Source organism: Muntiacus reevesi, chromosome 20, assembly GCF_963930625.1.
Source record: "Muntiacus reevesi chromosome 20, mMunRee1.1, whole genome shotgun sequence".
NCBI classification, from domain to species: domain Eukaryota; kingdom Metazoa; phylum Chordata; class Mammalia; order Artiodactyla; family Cervidae; genus Muntiacus; species Muntiacus reevesi.
Window position 1 is genome coordinate 20433917 of NC_089268.1, and position 26757 is coordinate 20460673.

Below are 26757 nucleotides of genomic sequence, written 5' to 3' on the forward strand. Positions count from 1 at the left end.
ATTGAGTGCTTTCTGTTTGCCAGGCAGGGATGTCAGGGAACAAGATAGTCTGGTGTCTCTTTGCCAGGGGCTCGAGTTTTGGTGACATATAGTCAGCAATTAGGTCAAACATTCATGCAAAATAATTTCAGATAATAGTAACATGAAAGGAGAAAATGAAAGGAGGATGAGAGAGAGAGAGAGCAGGGCAGAAGCTAATTTTGATTGGAAAGTTGGGAAAGGGCTCTTTGGAGAGCTTTGAGGACGGAGTTTCTGGCCAAGGGGAACTCAGGCCAAAACTCTTAGGGAGCTGCAAGTGTGGTGTGTTCAGGGGACAGGAAGGTCCCGGCAGGTGGAGTGGAGTGAACAAGGGGAGTGGGCAGTGGCTGGATAACGGAGAGTCTTCCAGGCCCTGTTCAGGAAAGTGGGTTCCATTCTGAGCACAGAAGGGTATTATTGAAAGATGTGAAGCAGTCAAATGACATTATCTGATTCACATTAAAAAAAATTATTGGTGTATGATTACTTTACAAAATATTGTGTTGGTTTCTACGGTTCGGCGCAGCGAATCAGCTATATGTATACACGTGTCTCTTCTTTTTTGGATTCCCTTCCCATTGAGATCACCACAGAACACTGATCAGAGTTCCCTGTGTTACAGTAGGCTCTCATTAGTCATCTGTTTTATTCACATGCGTTTAAGAACTCACTTTGGCTGCTCTGTGAAGCATGGGTCCTGAGGGTGCAGGGGCGGGAGCAGGGTCATCATTCAGGAACTGGCAGCAGGAGCCTGGGAGGGAATTAAGCCTGGTTGCACTTCTCCTCTTTCTTCAGAACTCAGATCAAATGCTGGCACCTCTGTCAGGCCTCTTCCAGCCTACCCAAGTCAAGTCCAATGCTCCACACCACTGCTGGACATGGTGACAATTCTCTGTGTACATGTCCATCTCCTCCATCAGGCTGAACTTTCCAAGTCCAGGGCCGTGTTTTACTGATCTCTGTGTCCCCGCTGTCTTCGGTGGTGCCCACGGCTTGGCGACTTGAGGTTTGGTGAAGAATGAATGAGCAGGTGTTTGACTTCTTCAGGAAGGGTGACCTGTTACTATTCTGGCTCAAATCTTTTTTCTAGTACCTATTTGAGTGGATTGCTACTAGCTGCTGCGTACTGACAGTACTGCTGTGACTACTATATATGGTGTAGCAGGCATTTCTCACAACGGGTCTATGAGATAGGTGGTGATGTGAAAACTGAGGGTCTGAGAGGCTAATTACTTGCTCAAAGTCCCACCTACACTCTAGTGAGTCATTGATACAGGAGTTAGGGCAAGATTCACATGGCTGGAGGGTCCTATGCACTCAACCTCCAGCATCTCTGGGAGGCTGAAGTGAACTTCTCTCCTGTCCCTGTTTGCTCCCATTCCAGGCTTTTATTTGTGCAGCTCTTTACCATTTACAGACTAGTTTTACACAAAGCTCTTACTGAAGCCATAAAGCAGTTGTGAAAAGCATGATTTTTTGCAGGTAGAAGAAAAGAACTCTTCAAGAAATGTGTTGCTCTAGGCTCCTGGGCTAGTTTAGTTGACTTTGGGTTCCAGACTCTTAGTGGGCAACCAGTCTCGTGGCCATTGAGTTGGGCAGGTTGCTGACAGTCTGACACATGTCTTAAGGACCAATGTCTTTTTCTTTCTCTCTCGGATATTTTTTAGGACCCTCAGGGACAAAAATGTTCATAAAAATGATGCATTAGGAGTATCTGAATTATGCTTTAAAAGGCAGCATAATTATTTTTGATCGTTAATGGACAGTTATATATGAACCTATACTCGAAGTAACCTTTTTAGGGGTATCTCTAAAAAAAAAACGATGTGGCAGGCATCATGTAGAATGATGTGGTCTTATTGATGGTTACCTTGACTGAAGTGAAGTCGTTTCTGCCCAACTTCAGTCTGATTCTGTGTTCCCCTCCTTGGCAAACACCCTCCTTTAAGCATTAAGAGGATCCCAGAAATAGAGACACAGATGAAGAGAACAAACGAATGTATACCAAGGCAGAAAGATGGGGATGGGATGGATTGGGAGATTGGCATTGACATGCATACACCACCGGTACTACGTGTAAAAATAGATGACTCATGAGAACCTACTGTGGCTCAAAGGGGGTTCTCCTGTATGCTCTGTGGTGACCTGGGGGGGAAGGAAATCCAAAAAAAGAGGGGATGTGTGTCTATGTAGCACTGATTGACTTTGTACAGCAGGAACTGACACAACGCTATAAGGCAACTGTCCTCCAGTAAAAGTTGAAGTAAAATAAATCATATTAATAAAACAGTGAAGGAGAATCCCCGCCAGCTGGGGTTCGCCGGTGTTGTTATTTGGCTGTCTCAGCCCTGAGTCTGCCGGGCTCGCACGGAAACATTTATTAGCAAAGCCTCGTAGACACAGGGGAGCACAGCGTCCTATCCGAGTGCCCGGTACCCCGAGATTCTCTAGCGTGAAGGGAGTTGGAGGTGGAGTGGGTGGGGCTGCAGTGGCTGTGGCTCTAGGTGTGAGGAGGATGAACCCACGAGGGGCACATGACTCTGACCGAGCAGGAAGCATGACTGCGGGTGAGAAGAACTGTAGGATGTGGGGAGTGGGAGTCCGCTGAGGTCTCTCCTGCTTTTCGACCGCTGTGGTCCTACTCACCTAGAGGCATCCTTTGTCTTAAGGAACTGAAATCACCACACTCGAGATAGGTGGTTGGAAGTACCGTTCTTTCACTTGGGTGGTGCTGAGTTTTCATTTCTGAGGTTACTGCGGAGTCTTGTCCTGCCTCCTTCCTTTGAGATCTTGTGGGCAGAATAGCCAGGAAAACTTGCTGCGACCATGCACATGTGTGAACAGGGAAGCTCTTTAGAGGAGGTTGCCCGTTACAATCATCATGAAGAAGCATCAGTCCTGTGAGTGAGCACAAGTTCAGATCTCTTTTCCTAATAAGGAAAAGTGGAGTTCAGGTCCAGCTTGTGCTGGCTTTGAAGGATAAGGCTCAGTATGATCCTGTGAGGAGCTGGCCATCAATGTGCCATGTTGTCCCCACAACTGTTGACATCATCCATAGATGAGCTGCTTAAAGGTCTCTGGATTTCTGTTGGTTGAAATTCCCTTTTTAAATGAAGATGCTCTGGCTTTATTATGCTTTTACAAAAAGATGAGAAGGGTAATGTTCCAAGAAAAATCAAGTTTTTGAGTTCCAGAATCTTGTCATTGTAATTTCCTCCTGTCTGGAATACATAATGCTCAGTTAATATCTGGTTGCAATAAGGAGAATCCATCTCTTTGATAACACCTCACTCTCTCCTTCCTTAAGACTGTTCCATCTCTAGCCTGATTTCAGGACTGTGCCCAGAGGAAGTCTGGGTTGCTTTTTCTCCTTTGTTCCCAAAGCATCATCTTTCTCTTTTTAGCTTGAGCTTTACATATATGTCTATATACATGTATTTGTGTCTTCCCCTGTTACTTGTTGCCTAGGGACCCTTCTTTCCCCTATTTCCTTTTTGCAATGGATTCTGGGCAGAATGATCAGAACAGGAGTCTAATAACGACATATTAAACCTCCTGGACTAACCCAGGAGAGGGGCAAGTAAGGTATACAGTTGGATATAGTGGATGCTCTGATGGTATATTTTGATGTTGAATTTTGGATGGGTACCCAGGACTTCAAACAGAGTCAGAGTATATTGTACTATGTAATATTAATAGCAACAACATCATATTACAGATGTTATCAGTTTGAAAAGTATTTTCATTCCATTCTTTTTTATTTTAATATATGCAGAAGTAGTCCAGGAATAAAATTGTATGGCACCATTCCCAGTAAAGACCATCAGATTCTTTCCAGGGCTTTGTTTATTTTGATAAGGACTTGCTTTTTTAGCTGTTTGAAAACAGTTGGCTGTAACAGTCTTTAAAGGACAGATTTCACAGCAGAGTCAGTATTGTGAACCCTCTTTCACACATAAAAGAAAATGAGGTATCAAGAGGTTCTGGAACTCTCAAGGCTGAAATTATAAGTCAGTGTCCTGGGAAGGTGAAGTGTGACAAGGTCGTTTTAGGTGGAGAGAATGTAGGGAAAAGGTTAGGAGAAGCATATACCTTTGGGGCTGTCAGCAAGGTGAGCAGGTGGGGAAAGGAAAATGACTTTGAGCATCGCTGAGAACCCAAGTAAAGACAGAGATGCGAGGAAGAACCCGTCAGCAAATTATGTGATTGTCTCCTGCAGAGGTTGCAGTTTGTCAATAGAAGTGGGCTCTGCCGTGGTGGATGGTCGGGGGGAATGGCAATTTCTCGTGGAACTCTGTAGGACTTGGTGCAAGTCAGGGAAACAAGAAAGATGTGAAGCCACTTGCCAATGTCTGGGAATGTTCTGGAGGCTGGTTAGGATAAAGACAGAAGAATTTCTGAAGAGGATTTGGCTCATCTTGTGACCTTGGAGAAAGAGCAGTGACCCAGGGGAAGGTTAGGAGGAAGGATGGGGAGAAAACCAAGCTTCAGTTCATGTGGGAAGTAGATGTCCCACGGAGAGGCTGAAGGTAGGTGGGAGCTCTTGGCTGTTCCTTAACCGTTCCCCCTGTGGCAGATGGAGGTACCACAGCTTGCTGTGTCTCCTCCAGGGTTCAGGGCTGATCCCACCTCGAGAAAACACAACCCTCTAGCGCTGTCTTATCTGGGGGTAGGCGTTCACGTGTGCTCTGCTAATACATCCCAGGACTGTGTTGGCTTTTTGTCACCCCATCACACTGTGGTTTGCAGGCCATGAAAAAGGCTTGCTGCTTTCAAGGCCTGTCTGGGAGTTGACCAACTCCAGCGCTGCACTTTTGTTTTTTGCCAGTTTTATTGTGTCACTTTTACCTCCTCTTTCCATCTCGTAGAGTTAATGTGTAGCTCTGATTCTTCATCCACTATGTTGACTCTTTCTCCCAATTTCATCTCATCTTGAAGTTTAGGAAAGTTGCTTTTCATCCTTCAAGACTTTGCTAAAAATGCTGAATGTAACTAGGATTGTCAAGCCCTCAAATATACCACTGGTGTTTCTCTTTCAAAGCTGACCATGACCCATATCAATGATCACTTTCTGGTGGGCCTTTTAAGTACCTGTACATCCCATTAGAGGTAAGGTATGTACCTTGCTGAGGTCAAGATGCACAGCAAACAGAGGACTTTTCCCTTAACCTATTGCTCAAGTTATCCTAGGAAGCAAGCTTTTAGTTGAACCCATCCCACTTTCTGATACTCACTTTGGGGATCAAGTGTGAAGTGTTGATTGTACACAGGCTGTTGAAAGTGACTCTAGTGTTTTTAGTGGGCTGCAAGCAATGATCCCAAAATGCTAGTTGCGATTTAGATTTTACCAATAGCAATGCCATCTCCAGAAAAGGTAGATGGGGTGAAATAATGTAAAAGTATGATTATGTAGTAAACTTAAAGGTATTATCTTCAAATATTTTAAGAACTGTCATATGGACAAGGAATCCCAGGTAGGGAACCTAAGATTAGGAGTGAAAAGAGTTCCAGGAAGACATGTTTTCCTTGATATAAAGAACTTTGCAGACCCTGCTCTGTCACATAGAAGCCCTTTATCTGCCAGTCCCCATACATTTTTGCAATATTGTGGGGCATAATTCATCCTGGAGCAGACACTTGAATTCATTTAAAGCAGTAGGTTGCTCTCTCTTATCTCCTCACCTGTCTTGGGCCTTCATTTCCTCTTAAGCATGTTTGTTCTGCTCGTTCTATTTGGAGATTGTTCTTCTTGATAGGGAAGATTAAATCAAGTAGTGTTGGGTAATTTTCCTTTCTAACTGTCATCAGTAAAAATCATGCCCATTGTTCTCCAACTCTGGCATCTGTTAGCATCTCCTGGGGAACTTGTTACAGGTACAGAGGCCGAGGCTTTACCCCTGAACCAGAAGGTATGAGGTGGAGCCTGCCCAGATCGCAGCTGCAGGCCCCAGGCCCTTGACCTGGGGCTCACCTCGCCCACCCAGAGCCAACCTGCTCCAGCCTAGGCCCCTCAGGGGCTCATCCCCCTGGTCAGGCCACGTGCAGAGGCAGCTGTGTGCCTCCGGCCACTTCCTGGTTCCCTGGGTGCATCTCCTGAACTCCACCCTGGCCCCCATTTCAGCTGCTGTTTTCCCCACATGCCCTTCCCTGTGTATCCAACCCTGCGCTGGACTTCTGCCCTGTTTCTGTCGTGATGTCGTCAGAGGGAGATTTTAAAAGATGCGTATCTGATGATGTCACCCTGGACTTAAAAACACCCCCGTGACCTTCCACTGCTCTTAGTATAAAGACCAACCAACACCTCTTGCGTGGTCCAACAGGTTCTACATAGCCTGGGTCCTTCCTGCCTGTTTTCCACCCTCTTCTCACACTGTTTTGAACCTTTTGTATTGGCTTTCTCACCTCTTCAAAAAAGAAACTGTACTGCCTCTGTCTCCGGAACTCAGAATATGCTGTTTGCTTAGCCTGCAGCCCTTTTAACCCCACCTGAGTATCCTCTAGACTTCTGCTTGCCATTCAGTTCTTGGCTTAATCACTGCATCATTAGAGAAGCCTTTCCTGGCCTCCAGGCATGGCTGGAGTCTTACAATGTATGTAACCTGGCATTCTTACAATGCCAAGGACATCTCCTTTTTAGCACTTTATCACAGTTATATGATTAGTTGATTAATGTCAGTCTTTCCCACAAAATTGTAAACTCTATTGAGGGCATGCAGACTCTTTATTCACCATGTCTCTAGAACCTAGCAGAGTACCAGAGTAGGCACTCAATAAATATTTCCTGAATGAATGAATGAGTGAGTGATGGGAGACAGTTCTTAGAACCACAGATAATAGCATCATCTATCTGACAAAAGGACTCACCATGCCTGGGGACCTTCTGTGACACCCCAACTGCTATAAGCTCATCCCCTGGACATTAATAGCCTGAATTGAACTTGACTTTACTGCATTCACTTCAATATTGTGATTTGAACTAAGGTCACTTCACCTGGCCAACACCACATCCCTGTTATTTCTCAGGTTCTGGTCCTACCTATTTGTGACTAGTTTCCTTTCCTCTATTGCCTTTACACTGAGGCCCTGGATATGCTGTGGCTGAGACCAGGTTAGCTCTGACATATGGTATACCTTCTTGTGTCTTCTATTAGGTTTTTCTTTTAAGTAAGGAAATTCCCTCATTTTCTCTAGGACAGTGATGAGCTCCTTCCAGCCCCAAATTGGTGACACTGAAAAGACACTTCTTTTTACCTTGTCTTAGCTTCCTTCTGGTTTTTCTTTTAATATTTTGTTAGAGGTTGTGATGTCTTAAGCCGAATCATTTCTCATTTTCTCTTCCACTGTTGTCTCCTAAGCTTCATGGAGATTCACGGAGTCCCTCTCCTCCCATTGATGCCTTGTGCGTGGCGTACCCTGTGTGGTATCTGGTTTTACCAAACAGATTGCTGCTTTTTTGGTCAAATTTCAGTCTTTTTTTAAAAAATTGGTGTGTAGTGGTTTTACAATGTTGTGTTAGTTTCTACCTTATAGCAAAGTGAATCAGCTATACATATATCTCCTCTTTTTTGGATATCCTTTCCATTTAGATCACCATCAGAGCATTGAGTAGAGTTTCAAATTTCAGTCTTAAGCTCTGTGAATTGGTTGGATTGGTCTTCTGCCAAGTGATTCTGGCCACCTTGGTCAGCTGGAGAGAACCGCGACTGGGGACATGGAGGGTCAGAATCCTGCTTTTGAGGTCTTCTTTGCTGACATGGCTCACAAGCTGTGCAATGAGAAGCACCCTGAGTGTCAGCCCCCTCTCACAGCCACCCCCGATCAGCTCAGCTGGGCTTCAGTAATCTCTGGTGCAGCTACCATCTCCAGAAAGGACTGAGTGTCGTAGGGTACCCAATTTTTCAGGTGGTTAGAATCATAGCATTTTATCTTCGGAAAACATCTTAGAGGCCATCCATTCTCATGTTACTCCTGACAACAGCGACACGCAGAGAAGGTGAATCATTGGTGTTTGATTGCACAGTTAGTGCCAGAGTCCCCCCATCCATGGGTTCCTCTTGCATCCCAAGAAGCCTGCTTTCGGACCATGTTTCTCCTTGGTCAAGAGAACCAGAAGTGAGTGGGAAAGCACATTCTAAATGTCCACTTAGTTATTAGCAGGGTTATTAGAGAAGACATAGAACTTAGCATTTAGTATAAATGTTAGGAAATGGGAATGAATGGATGTGTGAATGAATGAATATGAATGAATGCATATGTTTGTATTATGAATGATAGTAATATGACAGAAATAGTCTAGGATAGGAAATTGTAAATCTGCCTCCCTCTGTTGAGATTATTGACTTTGACCCTGGTTGCAACGGAGAGGCAAAATCTTCAGGAGAACTGTCTACGCAGTTCGTGTTAAATACCCCAGTTTTCTGAAGAAATATTTGGGGTTTTTCCAGCCCGAGTTGATTGCTGTTGAGGGGGAAGTGGGTAGAGGAGAAGGGGTGGGAATATGATGCTCTTCGAATGTGATGCTCCCCGAGTATAGCAGGTGCTCCCTGGGGGCGCATGGCTTGGGCAGGAACCGCTGGCCACTGTCCTGCCACGTCACCCAGCAGCCCTCTGGCAGCACAAACAGGAAGGAGCCACTTGTGTGCCGGTTTGGGCTTGGCCCCATTGACTAGTCTCCTCCCGTCTCTGCGTGAAGCTGAACACCGCATCCAAGGTGTGCCCTGTCGCGAGCAGTTCTTAGGACACAGTCCTCCTTTCACACCTGTAGGTGTCTGACCAGAGTGTTTACCAAAGGGGGCCTGTTAACAGCAACTCCTGAGTTTCCATATGTACCTTTCCCTGGGCTTTTTTTTTCTTTTTCTAAAATTGTTTTATTTTTTGGCTCAGCAGCATGCAGGATCTTAGTTCCTCAACCAGAGATGGAATTCGCATCCCTTGCAGTGGGAGCACAGAGCCACAATCACTAGATCCCCAGGGAATTTCCTCCTTGGGCTTTTCTAAAGCTCTCTGCCCACTCTCCTCGCCCCACTTTATCTTATTCATTAAGAAAAGACTTCTGCCTATTCTCCTAAGTTACTTGTTTTTCCTCTGGTGCTTTTTTAATTGACCTACAGTGCTTGTTTTTTTTTTTCTTCTAACCATCTGCCTCCCCCTTCCTCTCTTATTATGACCCTAAGTGTTCAGAGTTCAAGTGTGTAGACCTGAAATGTAGTGTCTCAGTCATTTGAAAAGTCTGGGTACTCTTAGATCCCATGACTCTTTACAAATCATTTCAGGAAATGCATGACCCTGCTTCATTTTCCCCACACCCATTATTAAATTTCAGAAACTATGGTCTAACTCAAAGGAGAGATCTTGCTTTTCTCACACCCACGGTTTAAATAAATGCCTGTCTCCATTTCTGCCTGATACAAAGACCACGTGAGATGCATGAACCACTTCTCCCCCAAGTAGCATCAATTTCTGAGCATCTCCTGGGGATGTTTTCTTCAGTACTTTTATGTTCTGAGGTCTGTAGGATGTAAGGCAGATATGCCCAATCTCCAGGTAGCCTAAGCCAAAGGAGCGCCGCCCTAGAAGGAGATCTTATAAGATCCACACTGATATCAGTGCAACATGGTTCATGTCTATCTTTAGAGCTTTTTAAAAAACACAGGTGCATGCTTTGACAGTTTTTGAATTACTTGTCGTTTTATATCTGTTAGTCTTACTCTCCCCACCTGCTTGTCTAAGCTTTTACACAGCAAGAAATGTCTTTGGGTTTTTTTGTTGTTGTTGTTTTTTTTAAATCTATTCCTTAGACCGTCTCACAGCTGTGTAGGTGTACAGAAGCTGTTCATGATAAGAAAAATGGATAGTTTGCTGACTCACCAGAATGCCATGTAAAAACTTCTCTCCCCACCCCATCCTGAAAGCCCTGTTAAGGGTGGCAGTTAGACCATTGTTACTTGAAGGGGAGAAAGGGAGAGCTAAATAATAAATAAGAACCTCGTGCTCAGCTTACTGAGTTGGGAGAGAAAGTGCAAAGTGTATGCAGGTCCCTGGATTTTGGTGTCTTTTTATTTATTTACTTGTTTTATTTTTTATATCTTCACTCTTTATTTAATTACTTTTGGCTGTGCTTCGAGGCATGTGGGGTCTTAGTTCCCAAACCAGGGATTGAACCTGTGCTCCATGAAATGGAAGCAGAGTCTTAACCACTGGACCACTCGGGGAGTCCCGTCTTTTTTTAAAAAAAATTCTTTGCAATTTTAAAAGGTTACTTTCTGTTTACAGTTATGACAGAATATTGGCTGTATTCCCCCTGTGGTACAAAACATCCTTGAGCCTGTCTTATACCCAATAGTTTCTGCCTTTCTGGTGTCTTTTTAAAAAGTTCATCCAACAGACGTTGCTCCAACTAGAAGCTGAAGGGGTTCCTTTTGTTAAGTGACGTGGCTGGCTCCTTTTTATTTAGCCGGCACTTTTCGTAACTAGACTTGGTCTGCTGACACAGAGGAGACCACAGTTTCTTCTGAAAGTGTGCAGCTGTAGATCTGAGGTGTCCAATAAGCCTGACCTCAGAAGCCAGGTGGTAGTTGCGAGCGTGCTTCCCCATTAGACTGGGGGCTCTTTTCTCCTGGGTCATCCCCAGAACCTCCAGGAGCTCAGCCCTAGGTCTTCTCTGCCATTCAGTCATTGTGATTAGTCACATCCTGCTGTGAGCATGGCTGCCCATTGTATGAGGAAGACCTGATTTTCTCTCTCAAAGTTTATGTTACAGGTCAAACTTGATTATGATCTCTCTTTAAGTAACCCCCACCCCACCCACACACACCTTTTAGGTGATAGGAGAGAAGCTTGGGAAAAAATAGGGGTGGAATCCTATTAAAATGCTCATGTGTTATTTCACATTTCAGGTTTCTCAAACACGAAAGAGTATGTGCCCATTAAAAAAACCAGCACCCAAGGTCTTGTTTTTCAGTGATCATATCTATATAAAAACTTCTGTCAATGCTTTGAATGTTCAGAATAGAGTAATAAAATAATATTGAGGCTGTTTCTGCAGATTGCCATAGAAAAGTACTGGATTACTGTTCTTAGAGCACCCTAAAACTAAAGTGTAACAGCAGTTTTCATGTCTTTTGAAAATGTCTATGAAATAGAGTTCAGTTGTTTTCTGAAAACTCATGGGTGCTCATAGTTAATTTCAGATCACCCAGGATGTGATAACAAGACAGTGATTGGTACCTTGAGCCTCTGAGACCCCCACATCAAGGATATTCTTATTTCTGTTGGATTGGAAGGGCAAGGTACTTCCTTTCATGTGCCTATAGACTTGACAAGACTTTTAGTGTAACTCTGGATGGAGCATAGGGAAGGAATGTGTTATACTATCCCTGTGGGGCCCAAGGTAGATGAAGATCATTTCTTGTTCGTTAATGGTTAATTAGTAGGTTTGTCTCAGACCTAGGTCCTACACTCACTTTTCCCTATTAGTAACCTTAGGATTGATGCCTAAAAACATCTGTCACCTGCTCTGAGTCATCCAAGTTCAGAGTCAATCTCAGAAGTCTCAGGTTTCTTCAGGAAGTTGAGTTCAGAAATCATTGTGAGATCAGGTTAGGGTGACTTTTCTCTATTGTCAGCCTTAATAATTGTCCACAACAAAGCAAATATGGTGTAATCATATATTTATAAGATTACATTCTCTTAGTGGTTGGGCATTTAGAAAGTCAAGATCTTTTATAGTCATTTTTTCCCCCACTAACAGTTTGAAAAAAGTTGACACATACAGTATTAGAAAAGACACTAAACAGATTAGGATTTCTTGGTCTGGGAGAGGCTAGGACGAAGAAGGAACGTGACTCAGGTTAAATGATATCGAAGCGACCAGATATAGTCTCAGATATAGTCTCCAAACAGCAGACTTCAGAACTGCAGGAAGCTTTCTAAAAATGGTCTTTTGCTAGAATAAGAGGTTATGGGCTGGAAACATAAATACAGAACGAAGGCTCAGTAAAGGAGATGCTTTAATAGTGGTGAACATTTACTGGGTTCTTTCCGTGTGCTAAGCTCTTTCCTACATGACCTCATTTAATCTTTAAAACAACTTTAGGAGGGAGGTCTTTTTATTTATCCCCATTATACACATTAGAAATCTTGAAGTCAGATAGGTTATATAATTTGTCCAAGATACCACAGGCCAGAAATGGGGGAGCTGGGGTTGATGAGGCCTCATTCACAGGGTATTAGAGAAAGACGGGTATTTGGAGACCAATCCTTTTTTTTTTTAAGATTGCAGTTCCTTTTCAAAATTCCTTAGACTAGATCTAGTAAGCCCCATATGGCGGTTCTTGCGTTTTGTTTTTCTTCAGTAACTCTCCTTGTTGTTGTTCAGTTGCCAAGCCCTGTCCTATTCTCCTTAAGTAGGTCTTTATCATAGAATCATTATCACCATCTTAGGCTGGTGACCTTGAAAGAGAGATTGGTCAGCCTGCAGCCTGCAGCCTACTCTTTGAGAGACAGAAAGCAAAGAGAGATCTTCTCGCTTGTTTAGGGATAGTGAGAAGTTCTTTTTGCTAACACTGGGAATCTTCAGAAAGGCCTTCTACTCAAAGGATAGTGAGCCTTTGATAGTGCAAGTGTGTGTTCCAGCAGTCAGGAAGTTTATATCAAAGCTCCAACCTCATTTGATACAAGTTCTTTTATAGCCTAAGGGGAAGTTAGAGAAAGACTAGTTACTACTTCTTTATAAAATCCCATTATTCACTCCAGCCACCCCGGGAGGTTTGTGCAGTGTTTGTTTCTTGAGCACCTACTGTGTGCCAGGCATTATGTTGAATTGTGATGAGTCTGATCTGGAACATCTTTTAAGACGAACAGTAGACAACCCAGCCATGCTGGATAGTTTAGAGTCAGATTTTTTTTTTTTAAGATTTTTTGATGTGGACTATTTTTATAGTCTTTATTGAATTTGTTACAGTATTTCTTCTGTTTTATGTTTTGATTTTTTTGGCCTCTAGAGTCAGATTTTAAATTTTTTTGAATAGTGATTAGCCATTCACTCTGTTATTTAATCCTTATGATGCTCTCTGAGACTGTATTATCATACCCATTTTACAGATGAGGAAATTAAAACTTAGCCACATTAAGAAACACACCCCATGTCACACAGCAGGGCCTTGGCCATGTGACATGAGCTGCCACAGAGAATAATGATCATTTTCATATAGTACTTTAGAGTTATCAAAAGGCTTTTCTTGTGTCATTTCATTTAATTCTGTAAACAAAAATGATAGCAGTTATAATTATACTCATTTTACAGACAGCAATGATCATTTCTATTTATTGTATACTTTGTATGTGCCAAGAGTGGCAGACAACACACTAGATAAAGCTTAGTTCGTGTAAATGCTCAGAGCCCTAATAAGCATCCTGATTCCCATTTTGCAGGCAAGCCACTGAGGCCCTCAGAGTCTAAGTGACTTGCTCAACAAAGTGGGGAGCTGTGATTCAAGCCCCAAATTGGCTGTTCAACTGGCGCACTTGAACTCTTGGCTATGTTCATTTCACCATGCTGTGCTGCCTCATTTTCTAGACGAGGAAACTGAGGTTCAGAGAGTTCGCTAGTACAGCCAAGGTATCCAGCTCACACATAGCAGAGCTGAGACTCCAACTCAGATCCTCTCATCAGAAAGGCCCCTTGTTTCCCGTTGTACTGAGCTGCCTCTCAGCTTAAGGAGAAATGCAAAGCTGTATCTTCCATTCAAGCTAAGTCCCCTGATTCCTTTGTGACATGTCTAAACATCAGTGATTTTAGTCATTCTTTAGATTTCTTTGTATTTCCCCCCACTTTTAGGCAGAGAGCCCTATACTACTGGTAACGTGCTACAGTATGGGAGTGGAGATACAGATGAAACTGCTTGCTCAGAAAGTCATCTGGTGATGTTAGATTATTTGAGTCCTGTGTGCCCTGCTCATTTTCTGTGTGGTTCTTGTCCTTTGTGTCTATTAAAAATGGTGCTTGAGGGAAGGCCTTGTCTTTGTGAGATTGCTTTCTGATGTTGTAAGGAATGTATCTTTTTCCATCTGAAGATCATTTACCATTTATCTGAATAGTGAATGACATTAATGGTTAAAGCAAGGAAGTATATCTTTATCAGATATATAACAAGGATCAGGTTTGAAATGTTGCCGATCTATTACAATATCAGCCTTGAACATTTTAAAGCACAAAATTTCATTACGTGAATGATTAAATATCCATCCAATTTTTGAAGGAAACGCCTTTGTGAACCATTTACAATACTATACTTTTATTCAAATTGCAAACTCAGGTAAATGTTCCTTAAAACAGAATTGGATGAAATTTTTCTATATATCTGTTGATACAGTAAACATTCGATAAATATCCAGATGTATTTAATTATTTTGAGTCAAGAAAAGTATGTCCCATTTAGATAGTCTTTAAATAAATTGTTTCTGAATTGAACAAATAAACAAGAAATAGCTGAAACCAAATGGCTTTGTGCAGAAAAACTGGCTTTAAAGAAAGAATGATCTTAGAAAAAAAACCACATCTTGTTATCCACTTTTTCTTTGTAGAGATAAACCTGAATTGACTCAAATATATTTATCGTTTTCAAAAATCGAGCTTTTCATTTTTAGAGGCTGATAGGTGATATGGGAATAATTTAAAAATTAAACCTATTCTAAATGGATTAGCTCTAATTCAGGTGTGTTTTAATCATGAAACAATTCCTGTGTCACCAAAAGTTTTTTTAAAAGGCCAGAATTAATATCGCTGAGAATCTCCTGCACTAGTCCTCTCTGCATAATTTTCTCATACAGTTCCCACATCTCTGTGATTCAGATATTATTACTTCCCATCCCCTTATACAGATGAGGAAACTGAGGTTCAGAGTCACTGAGTGATTAACCCAAGATCACACAGCTTAGAAATATAAGTCTCAGAACTTGAACCTAATTTGACATGTTCCAAAATCCATGTCTATTCTGATAAACAAAGCTATTTTGAGAACAGCCTGGTGTATTGGAATTTTTTAAAATTAGGAAAAAGTGAACTTCGCCAAAAAAAAAAAAAAAGTTAAGAGAAATTAGCTTATGATTCTGTGTGTATCTCCAAGAAACTCTGTTAGAGATACATTGAAAGAGATTACTAATTCTCAGCGGTTCACTCTAACCAGTTGGTTGCCCATTATTTTTATTATTGTAGTGACTGTAGGTAACTCCAGGCCACATTCCAAACATGTGACATCGTTTAAACAGATTCCAATAGGATTAAAGACATTTCCCTGTTGTGTTTTGGGTCTTTTTCTTCCTGTCAGAAACTCATGTGCTTTACATCGAAACTAGATGGTGATAAAGCTTTTCTGTTCTTGGTTGGTTTTGAAGTTTTGTTTTTTTCTTAAAGGCTATTTTCCAGGGTAGCTTTAGCATCAGAATAACATAACTGTGCATGCTCACTTGCTCAGTCTTTGAGACGCTATGGACTATAGCCCTCCAGGCTCCTCCGTCCATGGGGATTCTCCAGGCAAGAATACCAGAGTGGGTTGCCATTTCAGGGGATCTTCCTGACCCAGGGATCGAACCTGTGCCCACTGAGCCACCTGGGAAGCCCAACATAACTGGCTCCTTTCTTTCCTGCTGTACTTACATGCTGTCCCCTCTGTGCTCATCTCTGCCCCAAACTCCTCATCCCCACTGACCTGCCTGGGATGTAAAACTGCTAAAATCACATAATCATGCATTTTTAAAACCAGAAAGCATCTCTGAAGAATACTGACTGGATGCGCAGCAGCAAAAGGCACCCATCTCCCTGCTCTTTAATTGAGTAAATTGTTCCAAACATTTATTTTTAAAAAAGAAATAAGTAATACATGTTCATTGGAGTAATAAATTTAAAAAAACACACAAAAAATAAAGAAAATAGAGTTCAACTTTGTGAAGATACCCAAAGCAGATTGTTTTCTAAGTGACTGTTAGTCTTTCCAAATAGAAATATTTATGTGTGAGGGAGACAAATAGTCCTTACGCATGATGCATTTTGTTACTTTCATAGAGACTCGGAGTCTAGAAAGCTGTGTGCTCTACGGGGCCTGCAAGGGTGGGGTTGTGGGAAATTCGTCGTCCTTGTATAGTCTGATTTTTTTTTTTTTTTTTACTGCTTTACCCTTTCTAAGTTTGGGGTTGTGTGTGTAGGCCAGAGCGGCTGGTGTGCTAAGGATTCTCTTCTTTTTCCCAGACCCCAGGCAGGCGCAGTCCTCCCCGCCCTGGTCCTATGACCAGTCCTACCCCTCCTACCTGAGCCAGATGACTCCTCCGTCCATCCACTCCACCACCCCGCTGTCCTCCACGCGGGGCACCGGGCTGCCCGCCATCACCGACGTGCCCAGGCGCATCTCAGGTAAAGACCACACTTGATCTCAAAGCCCAGTCTGGTGCAGGGGTGGGCCTGGGGCTGCAGGGTGGCCCCAGCTGTCTCAGCTACGCTCACAGGAAACTCTCTGTCAGAGGCTTGTGGACAGGGGTCCCACAGCTGCAAACCAGGTCTTCTGAATTATGGGGCTAGCAAGGGCTTGAACTTAAATTGAGGTCAAGAGCCTGAGTCTCTACCAGACATGGCATCCTTTGCTAAGATGACACTCAGTGCCCCCAAGGTTCAGTCCTGCGGAATTGCATCCCCTTCGGTTGGCACTGTCTCCCAACTGGGGCCTTCTCCTGAGGGTCTTGTGCCCGCCCGCCCAGCTTTCCTCTGCTTGCGTTCCTTTCTGTTCCTAACATCTGCCTGAAAGCCAAACTGCAGCCTGAAGGCACAGCCCTCCGTTTCTAGAGGCTCTTAAACGCCCAGGAGTTCCAGGTAGCCAGTTCAGAGAGACAGAGAAACTGCACACTTCAGATCCCCGCCAGACAGACACAGAGTCACTCCAAGGACAGTGAGGCTGCAAGAGGCTTAAAAGGCCACGTGTTGCGGCCTCTGAGCAGCCAACTCGAGACCCAGGCAGGGCCATGAATCACACAGCTCACTGCTGTTGCTCGCAACGTGGCAGCCCCCCGGGGCTCACCATCCTCTCTTCCCAAGGCATCACGAAATTCTGTGACTCATGGTGGGGGTGTGTGTGATCAACATCCTGGCCGCACCTCCCCCCTCTCATGGAGCGTTTGTCCCTGGGAACCAGAGAGCATCCACGAAGAGGTCAGATTGACAAGTGGAGGAAAGTTAAAGGCTCTCGGTCAACCCTGAGTCCTGTGAATAAGAAAAAAAAAAAAAAAATCTCTGTATACCCCTGCATCCGGACCGCAGCCCGACCCCATCAGTTCACAAGCAGCCCGCCCCGCCCCCCAGCCCCTCCGCCGGAAGCACACGCGGTCGGACCCTCTGTGTCCGACACTGCTCTCAGCGTTCGGGCTCCGTGCACCTGTGTGACTCCTGGCCAGGTTAATGCCTTTCTTTCTTTCTCTTTGTGTTTCTGTCTCTGTTTTCTCTCCCTCTCTCCTTTTCTGCAAAGCTCGAAGCCGGTACTTGCTCCGCCGGGGTGCACCACTGGCAAGCTGATGGGCCGCCCGCAGGCTTGCAGGTTGCGATTAGCTCAGACTCCTTTATTTCTTTCAACTTGGGAGGAGGGAAGGCTTTGTTTCTCAAGCGAATGGCAGGAAGGGGCTCTCGGGTCCTAAGGCCTTCACCTTTTCTGCCACAGACGGACTCCCGTAGGGGTGAGTAGGGAAAGCAGGGGTCGGGGGGACGGGAACCTCCAGAGTCTTGGGAAAACCACGTGACCCCCTTTCATTCCGACTGCTGTTATTATTGTCATGAATCACATGATATTTATTGTGGAATCTGCAGAGTATAGAATTGTAGTGATCACTTCCCTTTTCTGGAACAACTCCCTCCTTTAGGCAAACGTCAAGTAAGGACACGGGAAAGGATGAGGGAAGCACAGAGGGGTAACCAGGGCTGATGCAGGGTCACAGGGACAGTGTTGGATGGTGTTGAGTTAGTTCTGGTCCTCCCGAATGTATTTTAGAATGAGTCTGTTTTTGTCTTCCATGGGGCCAAGTGACAGTTTGCCACGACAGATTTGTGCAAACTTGCCTCTGTTCAGGGTTCTCTGGGGCTTCTGTCTGTCCAACCCTCTGTGGCTGAAGCTGTTTGTCCTCTGGCCTTTACCTGGAGGGAAAAAAAAAAACCCAGGGAGAGATGGCAGCTTTAGAGACATTTATCTCCAGCATTTTCTTTCTGAGGTATATCCGTATATGAATTCAATGGGAAAACCGTTGACACTGAAAAAAAAAAAAGCTGCCTAAATGGCATTTTATCATTTAGCATGTATAATATGGAGCAGCTAGGTTATTTGGAGGCAGTTTAATGATATCTACTGAAAACATTTGCATGAACGAATATGACACAGCTTTTCTCATTTCACGGAGGAGGTAGAAACTGGTTTGTTAAACAGCTGTGTATTAATCTGAGGCCAAAGGTAGTAACGGGCTTCTGCTTGAAACTGGTTTAAACCCGAGTTTAGTCCAGTTTCTTCCTCCCACCCCAAACATCTCTATGAGTTGTTCCTGGCAAAGTAACATGGTGCCAGGGTGGGAGGTTCTGTGTAAACAGGAGAGCAAAGAGAACAGAAAATCCTCTTGTCAGCATGTAGTGAATCAGGAAGAAAGCACTAGATGTCAACTGTCAGGGAGCCAGAGGAGTCCTGCTTCCTCTGACCTTGCTCTTGGGTGTGGGGCTGCATCCCCGCCCCAGAGCACTGCCTGGTGGATTACCGGACCACGTCTTCAGGAGGGAGCCGCATCTCCAGTTTCCTTGGGACTGGTCCTAGGACACTCCTTGGACAGGACTCTGTCTCATAGATTCTCAGGTACCACATTGCATACTTTCTGTCTTGTTATTATCCCCCTCAGTATCAAAAGGTGTCCCTAAGTTATAGGACGCTATGTCTCTATAACACGGACAGCTAAAGTTTTAACCTCTGTTACTATCTCCAAGCAGTTCTGTGTTCCCTTTTTGAGATGCTTTCCAGAATAGTTCCTGTTTTCTTTTAGTGTAGAGCAATCAGTTCTCATCTCCCTAATCAAAACATTCTCATATGAGCTTGGGTGAGAAAGAATACATTTCATCACTTACACAGTAAGGGTGGAGGTCCAGGCCCAGGTTTGAATTCCAACTCATATCAGGCAAGTTTCTCACTTCTTGGAAACTTTTATTATTTGTAAAACGGGGATATAATATTTACTCTTAGGGTTACTATGAGGATTAAATGAGATGCATAGGTGTAAAGTGTTTGGGCAGGCCTGATGCACCATATGTGTCACACACAGATTGTAGCTGCTATTAAGGAGCTGAAAGTGTTTTGTAAAAATTGTATGTCTATATATAACTTGCAGGCAAGCCCTGGCTTAAGTGAATCAGTTGATAAAAATCTAAACTTTTAAAGGAGTTATTTGCTTTATGAAATGGATGGTCACACAGTATATGTAAAACAAAAAAAATTCATGAAATATTTAAACAAGTTAATACTATATGACATTCACAAAGCACTTAAAACAGTGCCTAATACATAGAGTACTCAATAAATATTTGTCACTACTATTATTATCCCATACACTAACTATGAATTTTTATAGAGCTTGAAGAAATTGGGAGGCATTCACAAAAGGTCAATAAAGCACTAAGAGAAAACAACTATTCACTTAGGATGTCAGAAGATAGAAAACATTAAATTACACTTACATGTAATTAGGCATGCTAATGTTCTTTTCCAAGGGATCATAAGCATAAAAGTCACCAGAAATATCTTTCAGAAAGGACTATTCCTAAGGAAATTCCATTTTATCCGAGAAGACCATTGCAAAGAAATACCACAATTTAATCTATTTAAAGACCTTCAGAGAATACGGTTTTACAACTTCCTTTTTTGTTGTTCTTTCCTCTGAGTCATTTATCAAGTGTGGCTGCAAATGCTCAAACTTAATGAATTACAATAATGACAGTGATACTCTACCATACATACCCTGTTGTTGTTGTTTAGTCACTAAGTTGTAGCCAACTCTTTTGTGACCCATTGGACTGTAGCCCACCAGGCTCCTCTGTCCATGGAGTTTCCCAGTCAAGAATACTGGAGTGGGTTGCCATTTCCTTCTCCAGGGTATCTTCCCAGTCCAGGGATTGAACCCACTTCTCCTGCATTGACAGGTGTATTCTTTACCACTGAGCCACCAGGGAAGCCTGTATACATGTCCTGTTGGTGGTGGTGGTGGTGTTTGGTCGCTAAGTCACGTCCGACTCTTTGTGATCCCGTGTCTTGCATCACTCCAGGCTCCTCTCTCCTCCACTATCTCCCAGAGTTTGCTCAAATTATACATTCTGTAGTTTCCTCCAAATCCTTTATGGAAGCATGGAGTAAATAAAATAAGATGATAAAGATCTATTACTTGCAATCCCTACTTTACTGCAAAGAAAGATACAAAACCACACATCTCAAAGTTTACAGGGGGCAGTTCCAAGATTCAGGAAATATTTCTTTAACCTTGAGTAGCCTTCGGTATTATAAGAAGAACAGTAGCAGCAGTTATAAGTTTATGGCTGAACAATAAAGTGTTGCCATGTAACTGACTAATAGGGTTGACCTTATTGTATTGAGTTTAGATTATATCCAGCTGAATTATTAAAATCAAGCAGAAACCAGTCTAGAGAGATCTAATGCCAAGAAAGCCCTTGAGGATTGGTTCCTCTCCCCACTGTACTTACAATGATAAATATGGCCTTATCACATAATAATTGAGATTTAAGTAGCAACCCCATGTAACAGTCCATGGAATTCTCCAAGCCAGAATACTAGAGTGTGTAGCCGTTTCCTCCTCCAGGGGATCTTCCCAACCCAGGGATTGAACCCATGTCTCCCACATTGCAGGTAAGTTCTTTACCAGCTGAGCTACCTGGGAAGCCCTATAACTGACTGATAGGGTCAACCTTATTGTATTGAGTTTAGTTCATATCCAGCTGAATTATAAAAATCAAACAGAAACCAGTCTAGAGGGATCTAGTGCAGAGGAAGCCCTTGAGGGATTGGTTCCTCTCCCCACCATACTTACAATAATAAATATGGCTTTATCACATAATAGTTGGATTTAAGTAGTACCCCTGAACACCCAGTGATTTTATATATTATCTCATTTCATCTTACATGATTGTAAAAGAATATTCACCGTACAGAGGTAGCCAAAGTTGTTTCTCACTGATTCTATTACAGAGCAAGGTGTGTGGGAAGGCAGGAAGACTTGACAACAAACCAGACCATTACGTGGCTTCATCATCATAATATTGTTATCACTCATGGCATTTTTGATGTTCAAAGCACTTGTGAGGCTTAACACAAAGATTATAATTACTTTTCTGGAGCTTGTTAAAAAATAGTATGTAGACAAATAATTACTGACTTTCAGAATGTATTTTATGTAATTATACTCTTACAAAAAGATGTCTAGCTATTTATTGAATCTTATTCTTTGACTTATGAGTCAGAGTATGAGCTATTGTTAGCCTTCTAACAGAGACTGTACATAGGTTTATTCACTGCAAATAACTCCTCCCATCTCACCCATATAAGTTAAGTACCTTATTTGGGTGGGTGGGTGAAACAGAAAAAAATATCTTTATTTGCCAGGCAAAGGGGGCCACAGTGGGCTAATGCCCTTGAGACTGTGTGACCTGCCCTGGGGTGGGTAGTGAGGAATCTTATAGTATGCAAGGAACAGGGCATGATCAGCTTATGGATGTTCTTATTGGTTGGAGGTGAGGTAATGGGAAGTCAGTATCATCAACTTCTTGGTTCCAACCAGTCTAGGGTACATAGACTCTGGAAGTATCTTGTGGGCATGCATGCTGAGTCCCTTCAGTCGTATCTTGAAAGTCACAACTCTTTGTGACCCTGTGGATGTAGCTGGCCAGGCTCCTCAGTCCATGGGATTCTCTAGTCAAGAATACTGGAGTGGGTTGCCATGCCCTCCTCCGGGGGATCATCCCAGTGCAGGGATTGAACGTGCATCTCCTGCATTGCAGGCAGGTTCTTCACCGCTGAGCCACCAGGGAAGCCCTAAAGTATCGTAGATTAACCTAAGTCTGTGCTGCTCTTTGGCATTTTTTTCTGTGGTCTTGGTCATTGTACCCGTGGACCACTGTGATCCTTTTAGGAGGTTTCTTAGAGATGTAAAATACATGAATTAGATATACAGGATACTATATGTTGTCTGCCTTGGGTACCCTGGGAGAGACCAATAGAGGTTATATGATGCTTTTTCTCTACAATTGTAGGGTTATTTTTGCATAAGACAGCATTAAGAACTATAATCTTTTTTGAAGATTTTTTTTTTCTGTTTAAGCAAGCAGTCTTGAATTTATTCTTTCAAAATATTTAAATATCAACAAATGCCACTTAATCAACTGTACAGGACGACTAAGATGTCTCCATTTTTATGAATCTTAGTTGCTAAACTATAATATTTCCAAAAGTCAGCAGAATAGGGGTTAGTCTGATAAATAAAGTTCCTAAAAACTATTTTATTACTTCCACAAAATCTAGAAATTGTAGAGGAAAAACTCCATTTGATCACTTAAGGTCTATCGGCAGAATTGTTTCATGTCATTTCAAAGCCAGCAATGTTTGATGTAGTTCATTTTTAAATATCCCTTCTATAGCTGAGTTTCCGTCAGTTCCTCTGGTTTGAGGGTTTGAAACCAGCAGCTTCAGTAATGTGCCAAGTATATGTGGACATTAATTTTAGCAGGGCCACTCTTAACTCACAGGAGGGAGTGACGCCTTCAGAGAGGTTAAAAGGAAAACTCCAGCAATTAAATCAGAAAGGTAAAGCAACTATAATAAAACACTAGACCATCTACTTTTTACTACAGAACTACTCCTTTATTAAGACCTACCTGTTTGGTAGACACACCTCTGCCATCTCAGCCACGGGCAAGTAATTAAGTTTAATAGGAGCCACTCTTATTTTGAAGAAGTTCTCTGTTTAAAGTCACAGAGGGGGAAGTTATTAAATTTAATGGACCCTAAACAAAGGCAAGCCCTGTGTTACCAAGTGAATATTCAATATTCTTCCCTATAATATTGACTGTGATTGTTTGGGTTATTTTTGCTTTCTGTGAGTTAAAACTCATCTTGCTTTCTTTAGAAATAGGATATTTTCTGACACAAGCAGAGAATATTTTTATCTTATTGCTGTAGGCCCAATTTCAAGGGCATCCCTGGATCTCAGCCGAGCATAAATTTTGAGTTACTGATGCTGAGGATACAAGAATGATTTCCATTGATTTCCAATGATTTCCATCTACGAGATCGATTAGGGATAGTTAGCCCAGCTCACAAAGTTGACAAAACTTGGTTGTGTGACTAGTTACTGTTATTTGTAGCTAGACTGAGCTACCAAAGCACAGGATGAAACCTGGGTACAAGGTTCAACTGTGAACGTATACGTGGTTCTTGTCAGTTGTTTTCGTTGAGGATTTATTTTTGATAACATGTATAGCCACCCACACATGGAGAAAAGACTCAGTAATGAAAGTGATCATGCTTCAGCAGGGATGGCAAAAACGTAGTTACACATTTTAGTGAAAGATTTGCTGTAATTCCTTTTTTTTCATAGAAGTTTGGGTGCTTGAACCTAACTTCAGCAAAAGTATTAAAGTTAATTTTCGAATGACGCCGTGGCTTCTGTGGTTCACCGGGATCCATGTGAGGGTGGAGGCAATTGAACTTGAGGAAACCTGAGTTTTGGTTTCGTTGTCACTAAAGAGTCTTTGCATCTTTCTCAGATATGTCAGTTAATTTATTACACCTCCATGGTCTCGTGTAAGTGAATTACTCAAAACTGTCCAACCGCTTGTCTCAGAGATTCTTCAGGGATCATGTCTGTCCAGAGATTTGTTGTTCTTAGGACTTTTTGGTAAAGAAAGCTTGTCTGACCTGATAAATGCTAGTGGAAGAACTAAGTTATGTCATTCTCTTCAAAAGAGTAGAAACATACTATCATATATATTTGTTTTTAAACTAATGCTTATTTTTTAGAGTGGGGTTTTAGATTTCCAAAAAGTTGACCATAAGGTATAGAGTTACTATATCCCTCCCCCACACCATCTGCACCAGCCGTTTTTTCTTGTCATTAACATTTTGCTCTTGTTTGGTACATTTGTTAACAGTTGATGAACCAGTATTTGTACATTATTACTAACTAAAGTCCATAGTTTACAATAGGGTTCACTCTGCGTGTTGTATCCGCCTGTGGGTTTTGCCAAATGCTTAGCGCCATGTATCCACCATTACAGAGTCACACAGAATAGTTTCATTGCCCTAAAAAATCTCCTGTGTTCTATCTCCTTATCCCTCCCCACCTGGCCTCTTAACCCTTGGCAGCCACTAATCTTTTTCCTGTCAGTATATATTTTTCAAATTTATTTTATTTTTGTCTGCTCTGGGTCTTTGTTGCCGCCTGCTGGCTTTTCTCTGGTTGTGGAGAGTGGGGGCTGCTCTCTAATTGCGGTGCACGGGCTTCTCCCTGCGGTGGCTTTTCTTGTTGTGAAGCATGAACTCTAGGGCCCACAGGTTTCAGTAACTGCTGCATGCAGGCTTAGTAGATGTGGCTCATGGGCTTAGTTGCCCCTCTGCATGTGGAATCTTCCTGGACCAGGGATCAAATAGCATCCCCTACATTGCAAGGTGGATTCTTAACCACTAAACCACCAGGGGAGCTCAATGTCTGTATATTTTTGCTTTTCCAGAATATCATATAATTGGCATTACAGCATGTAGCCTTTTCAGACTGGATTATTTCACTGAGGGTTATGCATTTAAGATTCCTCTATATGAGCTAGATAGCTCATTTCTTTTTACCACCGAATGATATTCCATTGTAAGGATGTTATTAAATTTTTAAAAACATCCAGGCCATTCTCCCTGCACCTATGAATACTACCACGCCATTTCCTTTTCCACTAATATTTGTTCCATTAAACACTTACTGAGCTCCTACTACATGCCATGACTGTGCTAGGTTGTAAGAATACTCAAGAACATGTAAGACACAGGCTTGTCCTTGAAGAAGCTGACTTAGTGATATTTCTTTTTAGAAAGCATTTCATGCATTCCTGCCTGGGGGAACACTTCCTCTGTCTCAGCCACTGTCACCAAATGGCCCAGATTATGGCTTTCCTTATCTTTGGCCCGTTTTTGAATGAAAGCTTTCTTCTCATAGGAATGGTTTTGCTCATAGGAACGTTTACTATTTAGGTGGTTGTTCCTGTTGACTCAGGTACTGAACTGGCCCAGCTAAAAATAACAATCCATTTATGTGGCTACTTAGCTGCCTCCCCAAATACGCAACTCTTCTAGGTAAAGGATGCTGTTTATGTCACACGAATGCTTGATGTTCTTCAAGTGTGCTGTGCTGTTCCGGTTTCAGGCCAGCCCACTTTTCTGCACTGGCCAGACAGGGCCAGACTGATCCTTCTTAGGCATCTTCTTTCCAACCATCCACTTTCCTCCAAGCAAATCACTCTTTCATCCATTTCTCATCTTTGTACTGGACACACCTCTGATGTGTATGTATCTTCCTTTAATAATAATTAGATTACATGCTTTCCCCCTTTCATAGGAGATAGGCTTCTTCAAGGACAAGCCTGTGCCTTACACGTTCTTGAGTAGTCTTATAACCTAGCACAGTTATGGCATATAGTAGGTGCTCAGTAAATGTTTAATGGAACAAACATTAGTGGAAAAGATGACAGGAAAAAAAAAAAAGAAGATAGGGAACTTCCCTGGCGGTCCGGTGGTTAAGACTTTGCCTTTCAATGCAGGGGCTGAGGATTTGATCCCTGGTCAGAGATCTCAGATCGCACATGTCACATGGCCTGGTCAAATTTAAAAAGAAAAAAGCAAACAAACAAACAAACAAAAAAAAAGGAAGATGGGCATGTGGGAGAAAAATAGAAGAAAGGGGAAAAGGAAAAAGAAGAAAAAAAGTTTTTATTCACCTGGGACAACAAAGGGCAAAACAAGAGAGACTTTTATGACTGATAAGGACAGGAAATAGCACAGTAAGAGTGTGCATGAGCAGTGTATATTTTTATCTCCAAGTCTCTCTGCAATGTGTTTCGCATTTAGAACACATATCAAGACTGCATCTGTTTCCAGAACTTGCTGCTAACAGTTAGTAATCATGCCAAAACATACTTTAGGTCCAGCTTGAAACCAAATGATCAAATAGAGTTTTTGATTTCTAATTTAGAGTCTGACATTAATTATAGCTGTCATGTAATAAAGTGTCAAAGTCTTTTCTGAGAAAACGATAGAAATTATATTAACTAAGCCATAAACTGAAGCAAAACTCTTCCTCAAAAACAAAGCAACAGATCTGGTTTGGACAAACTGTCAGTTCTCATAAAGTCTTATCTTCTGAATTTTTCCTGTTCTCCCCTCTTCTTCTCCCCTTTATAAACGCTTGTTGTGTGATGAGATTTTGTGACATAAGGCCTCACTGTCCTGGTCGGTGGTCTCTGGACAAACCATACTTTCTCGGTGGCCCTCTTGAGGCCTGGCATCTGGAACCAAACTTTCATTCTCAGCCCCTGTTGGTGCCGGCTAAAGTGGCCTTGGTTCTTTGGTGACCGTGTTACACTGTTTTCTTACACGTGCCACTTTCTGTCAAGCTGCATTTCTTTCATTTTTC

The 26757-nt window shown here is 42.5% G+C and overlaps 1 protein-coding gene across 2 annotated transcripts in view; it reads left to right on the forward strand.

Annotated features, from left to right (window-relative positions):
* Positions 1-26757, forward strand: part of RUNX2 (RUNX family transcription factor 2) — a 231878-nt gene that overhangs the window by 176118 nt on the left and 29003 nt on the right. For both annotated transcript variants that reach the window (XM_065912303.1, XM_065912302.1), the window contains one exon: positions 16262-16423. In XM_065912303.1, coding sequence (XP_065768375.1) covers positions 16262-16423 — 162 coding nt within the window. The remainder of the gene's footprint in view (positions 1-16261; positions 16424-26757) is intronic.